Below are 13,200 nucleotides of genomic sequence, written 5' to 3' on the forward strand. Positions count from 1 at the left end.
AGCGTGCTATCGGAATATTTCATATGTGCACTGAAATGCAAAAAGGAATAGATTTCTTGCAAGAGAGCTTTAGATGTATTCATACATTCACTCATATCCAATACAAATCCAGCTTGCATAAATTATCTGTGGGAGGCATATGTACACAAGTTAAGGGCAGATGTGAATAAACTGACACTTTAACAAGACCCGGCAAGAAAGCACTACGTCTGAGCTACCACAGTATATGAGCTAAACTGCGGAAACCTGAGACTATGTCAGGCGGTCCAACTGCATAATTAGCTTCCCCATTGCAAACTTCTGCCAAGTTATGGAAAATGAGTGCCACCTAAGTGCCTGGCAGCTTCCAGGCTAAAATTTTATTCAGTCTCACTACAATTTAAAAAAATTTTGGGACAGATATTCACATGCTGAGCACCAGTTGGTTGTTTGTCAATGCATGATTACTATTTCTTCAAAGATTTGTAGGAGCATGAATGTAACTGTCTCAGCAGTGCATCATGTCTACCAAGCAAAAGAGAGCAACCTGCTTGGCACCACAATGATAGATGAGACCGCTGGACAAGCTTTTTTTTTTTACTTAATCCCTACAAACACAGCCGGTTAGACTTATATTAATAATTCATGCACTTCAAAATCCCTTTTGACTAATTATTTATATTTGTCTGAATAGTGGGTTTATTTGCAAGGCCTAGCAAAAAAACTCAAAACACCACAGCATACAGTACCTTTCACAAACATTTTTTTTTTTTTTTGCTTTTGATCTCTGGTCCCATGTCATGATGCAACTGATGCAGTTTACAGCCGTATGAGGACAGAACAACTGTCTGGTGCAAACACAAATATGTGGATTTCAGCAGAGTTAGAAAAGGTTGTGTTTACTTACAACTGGCTGCAACATTTCAAAATTTCCTCATAATGAGTAGACTGTCAGGATAGGGGCTGAACTCAAAATAACCCTGCTGAAAAGAAATGCACAAATTTCTGTGATGGCCCAGGCTGGATGGTAACTGTGAGCTGGGTTCATAAAAACAAACATGTTCAGTTCCATGCCATGCTCAAACATTAATTTTTCCACCAACGTGGACGAAAACAACAACAAGACTATGACAGTGTTACCTGCACTGCTATTGACCACAACACTTACACATCACTTGTCAAAAATATTGATGTTCCGATATTTATCGATACTGTTTTTGTTTTTCCCTGTGGTATTGATTTAGTATTGGTATCGAGGTATTTTAATCTGGTATCATATCAAAGGCATAGTTTTGATATTGTGACAACACAAACATCTTTGGCTATTGAATCAGCAGGGTTACTCTGGTGAAGCTTGCTGACCAAAGCAAATCTTTCAGGAAAGCCCAGTAGGTAATAATAATTCTCCCAACACATTTAATAGAATGAGTATTTTTACAATACTTTGAAATTGTTATTTGAAGCCAGGGATGTCACAGTACCAAAATCTAGTAGTCAGTACCAATACCACCAAAACAATACTCGATACCCATGTCAATGCCATGGTAAAAAAAAAAAATAACAATACTACTTAAACATTAACTCCTTTATTTAAACCGTTTAACATTACAAAAACGCAATTAGCTGCACTTGACCTTCAAATAAGCTTTACAAAATAATTTTCAATTTAGTTCACACAACATTTTATTAGTATTAGTTTCTATGCGGATTTACTCCATGACAAAACAATCATTCTAGAATTAGGGGTTGTGGGAAAAAATTATTCGATTCGATTTAAAAGCATTACGATGTGGATGTGGATGATTCTGAATCAATTCACAAAAGTCAAAAATCGATTTTCAAAAGAAAAAAAAAATTATAATATCGAAATATTGACGGAACGCAAAAGACGGAACTCTGAAGCGCGGAAGTGCAGTGGCCGGACCGTCTGTGGTGACCGTCACACCCTCCGTGTTAAAAGCTGACGTGTGGAAATATTTTGGCTTCTGAAGTTGAAGGGGGAAAGGAGCTGGACAAGAGCCACACTAGTTGTAAGCTTTGTAGAATAAAACAAAAGTATTTCGGAAACACGACAAATATAAGAAGCCACATGACACGTTTCCACCCAGAGGAGGAAAAACACTCAGCTGTACCGGTCGTCGTTATATTATTAATTTACGTTACAAGTATGCTGCTAGTTCAGGCACACAATTATTTTCCTGTTGGTTCTTTGCAATGTTAATAAAATATATTGTATGTTAATTCTTTATGGGTCATTACTTTGTACTTTTAAAGCAAAGTATTTATAGTCACACTCACACACACACAAAAAAGGATTCAGATAATCGATAATCGGTTTGGCATCAAATCTAATCGTGAGGTACGTAGAGATTCCCACCCCTATTCATTCTTTTCAAAAAGAGCTATTCAAGTCATCTGGTGAAATTGTTTTTATATTGCAATATATACAATTTTGTAAATATCGGTATCGGCCATAACGGCAATATTATCGGTCATGGATATCGGCCACAATTTTTACATTGGTGCATCACTAAGATCTTCAATATTTTATTACGTTTTATCCGTTCTTTAACCTATAAAGTCAAACTGAAATACTTCTAGGCGTACTGTATGGGCTGCCCCCAGCCCCTCTACCTTGCTTACCATTTTTACTTGCAGTAATGTAGAAAAACAAATTTCGTCTGGATTTTAAAAAGTTGCAACCGACTTGGTACGGAAGTATCAGTTCTCATGACATTCCAATTTTAGGCCTCATTAATTTCTGCGTTTGGATCCTTAAAGGGATAAAAAAAACATGAGGGAGAGTAAATGATGACATCATTTAATGGTCTATGCTGACAAAAGTTTCATGTTGCCTACACAGTTAAATATCTACTTTTGATAATTTAAAGAAAGTTTAAGAACATCTCATTTCCAAAACAAGTACAAAGCCTTGAACGAATATTCAATTTCCTCTCTGCAGACTGTACTCACAAAGTACATTTAGCACATGTCAATTTTGACATGACAGTAGACCCATTAGAAAAAGGGGTTTTAACATTCTAGTCTCCAAGCCTAAAGGAAAGACCACAATTAGCATGCTATTAGTGCTCAATCAAGCCTTTTTCTGCCTGTAGTTGAAAAGATGGGACGCAGCTTTGAAGATAGCTGAAAGGTCACCATTCTCTTCCCTGCAGTTTAGCGATGAGCATGGAACAGAAAAGAACTGAACCAGAATGCCCTTCTTTTTTATTACTTTTACCACTGCAAGCTCTGCACTTATACTTCACAATGTAAATCTATGTGGAATGATATCAACAAAGAAAAGAAGCATCGTACAGAACTGAACTATAATCAAAATTGTGTCAGTTTAGATTTGTTGATTATTTACAATCTACGAAGACAAAAAGATGCTATGAACAGATTTAAAGATGGGGGTTTTGAGTCGCATCATAAGCACCCACACACAGCTGCGGCATCAGAGAAGTGAGAAACATCCAGGCACGTCAGCAATCACACATTCCCAGCATGCCTCTGTCCACCCATATACCCCCCTCAGCCACATAGCCCCCCGGTCACAGCACATTCACTGCCGTGTGTGTGGACCCCAATGAAGCCAAACATTCTGATGAGAATGACAAAGACAAGCTCTGTTCTGCCCCTCTAGCAAGTGTGTATGATTTCTTCCTGTCACAGTGTCTTAGAAAGAAAAAACTGCTAAAATTTAAAGTAAATTATTCATGTTGTTTAGTAAGGCTGGCGTAAACGATTATTAATTAAACGATTAGTCGTGCGATTATTTTATCGATTAGTCAACTAATCGGACGATTAATATAACGGTTAATTTTCTGCTGCTCGATTAATAAAAAACATAATGAATCTAAAAAAAAATGGTGTACTGAATCACTGAAAGAACGAAGAAACTGCATGGAGAGCTTAGATGGTTAGCTAGAACCAACGAAGTGTGCAGGGCTCAAGCTAGACAACTAGGGGTGTGACGGTTATAGTTGAACACAGTCGTTAGAACTCTACAACCACCAAAACAAAATTTTCTCAAACATTTATTATTATATACAATTTTTAAATACTAAAATCAGCTGAGGAGGTAAACGGAAATGGAGTTAGTTGTGCTTCGAAGCGTCGATGTCATCACAGCACTATTGTTTAGTGCTCTCAAAAACAATCCACAAAATCAAGCGATTCAGTATTAGGCATAAAACAAAGCTCTACAGTTCTAATGTCAATGTTCTACAAAAACACCATTGCAGAGACGAAAACCTTAACCCTAATCCATTAATTAATTTACATTTACATAAAAGGTTGGGGGGGGGGGGGGGTTGGGCTAAATAACTAAATCAGAAAATGAATTTAATCCAACTAAAATGTCTGCCATTGCATTTTACAGATGCCAAAGCTGAAAAATCAGGCCATTAGAGGGAAGAGACATCTGTCTGTCAAAACACAGACAACTGAAAAAGTCAGCCACTGAACGCTGGTGCAATATAATCCCAGAGGGTCTTTTGTAGAGGCCACTTAGTATTCCATCCATTTCCATTACATGTGATGTTGTATGGATGTATCCATCCTTCTGGGCCAGATGATGTCAGCATACTGACAAGGGTTTCGCTATTACTGGCTATCCTTGGATGATCTTATTATTCTGTGCTGCAGGAAAGATGTCTAAACCAATCACACCCTGTTAAATTTATCGGCCAGAGAAAAGTTGGGGTCGAGACTAATTATGAGGCTAAGTATGTAAACAAAGCACCTTGCATTACAGACATACAAATGACATTCAAAACAGCCCAAACTCAATCAGCGGTTTCATTAGTGCCTCCGAGACTGGGAGAATTTGCAATATGTGCATCTCTAACTGGTGCTATACTAAGGAAAGGTTAATAATCCCCAGAAGACAAATGAACCTATTAGAAGCGTGATACAAGCAGATGGACAAAAAATTAGTTCTACCTGATGTTGTGGGATTTGCGCTTGATCTCGCTCCAGCAGAGATTCATGTCGTGATCAGGGTGTTTGTTCCTCTGCCCCCTGCACTGGGTGGGCAACTCCTGCCCCTCAGGATCCACCGCCGACTGGCAGGGTACACAGTGGCATCCCGGCCACGAGGGCCGCCCTGCAGCTGCAACACACAGTTAAGGATTTAGAGAACTCCTATAATCACTAATTATTATTAAACTATGTGCTTAAGTTAAAAGTAGTTTAAGTAAAAAAAAAAAATGTATGTTTTTTTTTTTTGTCATCTTGTGTATGTGTCATGCAACTATTAATTCTGATGTGGTTTTCTTTTTTTTCATTAGTGGAGCAAAATAATAAAAAAAACAGCAAGCAATGTAAGTTTGTGTCTAAAATAAGTTACTTGATATTAACTGCTTGTTTATGGACCTGTTGTAGGCTTATGAAAGCAATATTACAGTTGGTGCCCACATCTCTGAATTATGGCTCTGATGATATCCTGAAGCACAACACTCTTACTTGCATAATACTGCTCGATTTTACAGTAGCCTTTTTTCATCACTCTAACTTTTTTATATTGAGAGAGATTAGAAGTAAGAGAACTTCTAAAAAATTGCAACACATTATAGGAATGGAAGTCCCACTTTTATAGAAGAGCCAATTGCCTGTTTTTCTGGAATGAATGCCCATGTGCCTAAAAATACTTCACTTTTAGCTGAAGAAGTAACTTTAGGATACCATTGTTGTCAGATATGGATATATTTGCTGATATAATGGTAATTTTGACAAACAAACGGCGATTTCGTCTTTCACCATTTAAGTAGTGCTGTACACTTGTATGCCTAGGGCTGGGTATCATTTAAAATACTGATTTTACACTCAAATACACTCAATACTGATACTTTGACTTTGATACCGGGTCCTGAACGATACTTTTTTCGATACCAATTTTTAAAAATGTTTTAACAAGATTACATTACATTACCTAAAGCAGTTTGTTGACGTTTTTTACAAATAGAATAATTGCCTTGCACTCAAATGCACGCATAAAGCTATCCGCAAAGCACTGGCAAAAGAAGCCAAACGATTATGAATGTGTCAGGAAAAAAATAACAAGGAGTCTTTTTAATTGTTTAATAATAAACTAGTGTTTTCTGAGTCAGTGTTGGCTGTAAAGATGAAGTTAACGTTGCTGACTCGTCATCTCCACAGTAAAGTGAATGCATGCACCAATAGAGAGAAATGCACCTTTTATTTGGAAAATTACATAATCATAAAATATTTGATTTTTATTCTAATTGGTTTGTTTAAAAGTAAACATTTCAAGCTTTTCTATATGCCTATTTCTCATGTATGTGAGGTAAGTAGCCTATACGCTGAGTTTTGGTTTATTTGTGACGCTGTTCAGTTCTTCTTGCAGTCGAAGACAGAGCAACTTTCTGACAGAAAAGTGTAAGGAAAAAGGGGGCTGTGATTTGGGAAGTGACCTGAGCCAGACAAACAAATACCCATTTCTACAGATGCACCTCAGCTGAACCTTGAAGCACACGGCAGATAAATACAATACCAGTAATGCCTGAGGGTCACGTAAGCTCTGTTTCTCTCAGCCAGAGCGGCAGTAACTCTGCTGTTACTTAAAGTATCGCTGGAATTCAGCACACGTCCAGAGCAAAGGGATGGAGACGCAATCATTCCAGCAAAAGTCTCATGATTAAGGAGCTTTCCCTTAGTCATGAAACCCTTGTGTATTATTCAGTGCCACTGTCAGACTGCCTTTATGTTCCTCTCTTTGCCTTTCATTAGTCCCAGGGAGTGACTAGCCATAGGGAGCAATACATTTCCAATTTTTTTGCACTAAGCATTTTCCATCATCAAACACTCAAAGTAAATCTTTAAAACACAAATAGTTCAATATCACTAAAAGGTTGTGATGCCTAATTTATGTAGCATTTAAAATATATTTAATATCTGCCATTTAGCTGCAATTGACCATAGGATGAAAATAATACATCTGTTTTGAATCATTACAAATTCACCATGAAATAAAAATAAATAAATATGCCTTTTTTGATTTATTGAATATAGTCAGCCCATCCCTGTTTAGCCCCATCATCCCAGATCCCACAAATCATCTACAGTACCCAAGCCCTCCTCCGAGACCCCAAGCTAAATCACCATGACGACATACTGTCACCTAGTCACTGCTGCATAATCTCAGCCGACATTTGTGCAGAAATAAACACATCCGGCTGTCCGGGCCCATACGGCCGTAACACATCCAAAACAAACAAAACCTTAGATGTGTCTCAATGAGAAATTCTGTATGCTGTGTTCCCCAGAGCAGTAAGTGAATTAAAGTCTCCACACGGCTCTAATGCGTCCCCCTTCAGGCGGTTCCTCTTAATTCACTGTCATTTTTCAGTCTTTCTCTCTCTCTCTCTCTCTCTCTCTCTCTCTCTCTCTCTCTCTCTCTCTCTCTCTCTCTCTCTCTCTAATGCACTGTCTCTGTGATTAATTCTGGTTGTTTATGGTTCATCAGATAGCTAGATGAGGGCGTCAAATATTGTTAAAACTCAAAATGATCTGGAGACATTGAGGTATATATAGAGGGGTGAACCCCAGCAGTGCAGGATCTCTTCCTGTTTTGTGTTTATGTGCCATTACAAGTCCCCGCTCACGCCCTCACTGCCCAGTGATTTGTGTGTTTGACAAAAATTGTGCTGAATCGTCAAAACAAAAACAGTTGCGGAAATGAGCCTCTGGCGAGGACTTACAGAGAAGCTTCTCCCTCCAATCAGAGACGACTGGATGGAGTGCGTTCCGCTGTCCACTGCCAGGACCTTGAACCACTTCATTAGGCCCAGGCAGCACATGGACTGGCATGCCTACATAAATCCTACACCTTCCATGCCAAACATTCACAAATTTACACCAATTCTTTGTTGATACAGTTCTATGGAATTCAAATGCAATAAATTAATCTATAGGGGAGTCTGGAGCTTATTGTCATACAGTATGGTCAGGACTCAACAACAAGCACTAACTGATGGCCTGGGGCCAGCGTGAAAGACACTCGGGCCAATTGAAGGAACTGTCACCTGCCCGATTTAACCCGTGCTGGATCTTCATGGAAGTTGATCATTTGCTATTTTTTTTAGCCTTGCCAATTGAAATTCAAGCGCACGTAGAGGCGAAGGTACCTGCGCCTCTATCTGTTTGGTACTTGCGCGCTGTGCGACAAGCTTTGTATTCACAGCAACACATCCAAAGCGTGCACCAAGAACACCTCATCTCATAGTGCGCAACTACTCTTTTACGTCTTCCAGACATATTCACAAAAATGTATATCAAATTCACGTCTTGTCAAGTATCATAGTAAACAGTCGGTTATGTCTAAGGGGAACTTAAACATGTGAGATAAGGTGTAAAAGTGTATTGTTTCCGTGCAACACTTAAAGTGACAGCAGCCTAATTTCCCTGCCGCTGACTGTTTTGGTTATTCAAACTAAAGACTCTCTACAGACTGAATAACTTTAAACTTTAAACTTTACATTTGATTACTATTTCTGTACCTGCAAATCTAGTTATTTTACTGACTCTCTCTAACAATATTTAAATTAAAATTATATAAGTTAGGATAGTAGGTTTTGGTGTCATAATCATTTAAGTTGCACCAGTTTCCTGCACACGAATCCTCACTTCACTTTTTGACCATCCGTGACAGTTTTGAGTCAATTATTACTCTAGCAGTTGGTAACTTCTTGGTTCAAACAGCTCTTAAAGGACATGTTCGGTAGTTTACACTTAAAGGAGAACTACGGCGCAAAATGAACATTTGGTTTAATAAAACATTGGTACCTAGTCAACCGTTCTCTGAGATTTGTTTTCATGATAATCGAATGTAAAGAGTTTTATCTCTAAAACTGTTTAGATTATAACGCTAGTAAATGGGGGCATATAATAAGTAAAATAAATCACTAGTTAATACCACTAACAATAGCCCCACACTAACACAGTATCATAATGTTGGTCCCTACATGCAAAATAGACCATTTAATAAGAAGATACTTTAAAGACAGTTCGCTATCTTTGCAAAACAGTCTCGATAAGTCGAACCACGAACACCGTGCTGAGTGAGCTGAACTGTATGAAGTTCAGCGAACATCTGAACTGTTTGAACGGCGTTCGTGGTTCAACTTGTCGAGACTGTTTTGCAAAGATGGCGAACTGTCTTTAAAGTATCTTCTGATTAAATGGTCTATACACTTATAATGTTCTCAATGCTTCGTTTTGCATGTAGGGACCCTCATTATGTTACTGTGTTGGTGTGTGGCTATTTTGAGCCTTGTTGGTGGTATTAACTTGCAATTTATTTTTACTTATTATATGCCCCCATATACTAGCGTATACGCTAATCAGTTTTTAGAGATAAAACTCTTTACATTAGATTATCATAAAAAAACAAATCTCAGAGAACGGTCGACTAGGTACCAATGTTTTATTAGAGGTTCATTTTGTGCCGGAGTTCTCCTTTAAAGCCCTGTTTTAAGTTTGTTTCTGATGAAATAGAACGGTTAAGAATTTTCAGGTTTCTGTGGTTGCACCCACAGATTATGCAAGTTCATGTATACAGTGTATTCTTTCTTCTTGGTTTAAACCATTTTATGCAATACAAGAAAGAGTTATGGACAGACTTCTTCATTGTATCTCCAGTTTACTCAACATACAATATACAAAAGGAAGGTCAAAGCCGAGACAATCTACTGACACACTAGGTGCAGAACATTTCACTTACCAGTGCTGAGCAAAAGAGTTTTAAGTACTTCACTTTGCCTTCAAAGACAGACTATATATATATATGTTATATATATATATATATATATATATATATGACACTAAAATATAACACACGGTTGGTAGAGCAATGTCATCTCAAATGCCTTAGAGGCATGAATGTCAGGTGATCAAAGCCTGTAAAGGAGAAAGACAGGATATGTAACATTTGAAAAGAAGACCTTGATAATCTGATTCAGACCTCAGTGCACTGCACAGTGAAAAACGTCTGTCTTTGAACCCTACAGTCAACAAGACAGTTCTTACCTCAGTGGAGACCACTTCAGAAGCTCTGCCTCAGACACCAGCATGTGCATTCAAGAGCCTGTCTCTCGTTATATACAGATATGGATCCTCTCCTTTGTCATCCACAGTGGGTGAGTTGGGCTTACAGAGAAGGCCTGCTGTTTATGGTCTGGAAGGAGTGCTCAAATGGTGCAGGTCCTACAATCAAATGCACCATTGTCCTACACATTCCACATCACACCTACCTGACTTGTCCACCCACCAGAGAAGCAAAATGCCATGTACGTAATCCAGCAGGCTGCAACTGGCTGCCCGCCTGTCTAAGTGACACTCAACACATGGCAGCTGGCCACTGTCCGCCTCTCTGGCCTATCCAGAGTCCTCCTGTTGTGCTGGGTTTTCCCTATCTCTCAAACAAACTCCAACTCACTTCTGTGTATTCATTACTTCCTTGCTGGACCAAATGATGTGATTAGGTTTATCCGTTGAGGCACAACTCCCCTAATGCACCAGAGGTATATAAAAACCTTAAGAATGTTATGCGTTATCAATATGAGCAGCTTAACATATAAAAAAGAATCACTCAATAAATGCAGCCTTAGTTTTTCTCCACTTTTTTGATCAAATAAAGGTAGTCTTAGTGCCCACACATAATGCGTTTTTCCATTCTAATGCACTTGCGTCTTTGGCAGCGCTTTGTGCATGACATGGCATTCCAACAATGAGTTGCAAGTTATAAGTTCAGCTTTCAAAAAACACACTTCTGGACTTTGAGCCTTTTTCTGGTTTAAGCAAAAAATCGTTCTGTGAACTGGCACTAATCACAAAACTTTTGAACAGTAATGCATGTACACAGCTAATTTTGAATGACTGTGAATTGTGACCAGCTAACGGTGCTATGCTAAACAGCCAAATCTTGCGCATTACATATAAGCCTAGTAGCCAAAATCCACTAATAAATGCAGAATCTTAGGTTTCAGTGCAACTTTGGTTAAGAGCACAAAAACAGTTTGCCCTCTCCAGAAAAGCTATTATACCCTCAATGACAAACAGTAATTTTCTGTAGAAAAACATGCCACACGCACACTTATTTATCAAGACAGTGCGCTTGTTTTCCACTCTGAGAGCAGCATTGGAAATTATACCTCCATTAGCATTAGCAGTCATTATCCCAGGCTATGGTTGGTTCAGCAAGATGACAGGACATTATTCTGGCACTTACATAGTGCACCTTTTGTCTCTGTGCATCAGATGAACAATTGATGAGCAAATGTTTTATTCATACGTGTGTACGAGTATACTTAAGTGCTTGAAGTTCTAGAAGACAAACCTCATCAGACCACTTAGCCATCTATAGACATATTTATCCATTTTACACATCTATAGATCTCCAGGCTGGATAGACTCTGCAGTAAAGCACTTCTCATATGCCTGACTCTCTACTCAAGGAGAGAAGACATCATGGAAAACCAAAGTAGCAACCTAAAGTGATGTAGACATCGTTATTAAGTTTCAAGCATGTTTTTTTTTTTTTTTTTTTTTTTTTTTTTTTAATTGAGCTGTGCTTCAAATGTCATTGGAAGGTTGGGCTTATTAACCTACGGAAGTCAGTAAAAAAAGTCAGTAAAAAAAAAAAATCTGTAAAAAAAAAAAATCTAGCATTTCGAGATTAAAGTCGAAATGTTTCGAGATTAAAGTCGAAATGTTTCGAGATTAAAGTCGAAATGTTTCGAGATTAAAGTCGGAATGTTTTGAGATTAAAGTCGGAATGTTTCGAGATTAAAGTCGGAATGTTTCGAGATTAAAGTCGAAATGTTTCGAGATTAAAGTCGAAACATTGTGCATTCTTAACAGTGCGCGTCCACTGGCTCAGAGCGCGCGCGTGTGAAGTCGAACTGCCATGGATAAACACAAAATAGTAGCTTTTTACTTTTATCTGAATTACTTATCTTACTTTATCGTTATAAAATATAATGCGCCGGAATAGACTTTAGCCTATAGGAAAACCAACACGGAAAACACTTTTCAGACTGGATGGAGAAATCCAGCTTTATGAATGAATGAATGAATGAATGAATGAATGAATGAATGAATGAATGAATGAATGAATGAATGAATGAATGAATGAATGAATGAATGAATGAATGAATGAATGAATGAATGAATGAATATGGCATTTATATAGCGCTTTCATATATGCCTACACTCAAAGTGCTTTACAATCATATCAGATAATCTCTCCTCAACCATAAGTGGTTATTAAATCTTAGGAAATCACAGGATCCGGCCAAATGATTGGATACAGAATGATGCACTTAAAATGTATCCAGAGCGTATTTACGTTGAAGAGGGAGACCGAACAGTACTGTTGTGTTTTTGACCCAGATAGTGTTGTCTAGACGAGCACGAAAACACCTCAGAAACACTGCCACTAGCACGTGTGACGTGTGTAGAATTTTGTTGAAAGCCCAGATAAAAGTAAAAAGCTACTATTTTGTGTTTATCCATTGCAGTTCAACTTCACACGCACACGCGCGCGCTCTGAGCCAGTGGACGCGCACTGTTATGAATGCACAATGTTTCGACTTTAATCTCGAAACATTCCGACTTTAATCTCGAAACATTCCGACTTTAATCTCGAAACATTCCGACTTTAATCTCGAAACATTCCGACTTTAATCTCGAAACATTCCGACTTTAATCTCGAAACATTCCGACTTTAATCTCGAAACATTCCGACTTTAATCTCGAAACATTTCGACTTTAATCTCGAAACATTTCGACTTTAATCTCAAAACATTTCGACTTTAATCTCGAAATGCTAGATTTTTTTTTTTTTTACAGATTTTTTTTTTTTTACTGATTTTTTTTTTTTACTGATTTTTTTTTTTAGGTTGCGGTTCAGGGCTTCCGTATTAACCAGTGTGAGTATCGCTGAGAATAAATTTGATTACAGCTATATAAGGTAAAGCCCTATTCGAATGGTACAACTTTTCCAGGGGGATGTTAAAGAAATTCTTGTTTCACAGACATACTTCGCAAATTTAATTCCTTCTGAATCTGCCAAGACAGTAAAAAATTACAGACTTACTGTACTGGTTTTCGGCACACTCAACGTCAGTGTAATCTAATCTAATATAATCCTCTGAGTAATCTAATCCCATCTGAATGTGAATGTTTGTGATCGCTGAT

The 13,200-nt window shown here is 38.0% G+C and overlaps 1 protein-coding gene across 7 annotated transcripts in view; it reads right to left on the bottom strand.

Moving 5' to 3' along the window:
- Positions 1 to 13,200, bottom strand: part of drp2 (dystrophin related protein 2) — a 148,015-nt gene that overhangs the window by 62,489 nt on the left and 72,326 nt on the right. For all 7 annotated transcript variants that reach the window (XM_089134942.1, XM_039655185.2, XM_089134943.1 and 4 more), the window contains one exon: positions 4,927 to 5,095. In XM_089134942.1, coding sequence (XP_088991068.1) covers positions 4,927 to 4,973 — 47 coding nt within the window. In that variant the 5' untranslated portion in view covers positions 4,974 to 5,095. Of the gene's footprint in view, positions 1 to 4,926; positions 5,096 to 13,200 lie in introns of those variants that run through there.

The sequence above is a fragment of the Pimephales promelas genome, chromosome 9 (genome assembly GCF_988280905.1).
Source record: "Pimephales promelas chromosome 9, fPimPro1.hap1.1, whole genome shotgun sequence".
NCBI classification, from domain to species: domain Eukaryota; kingdom Metazoa; phylum Chordata; class Actinopteri; order Cypriniformes; family Leuciscidae; genus Pimephales; species Pimephales promelas.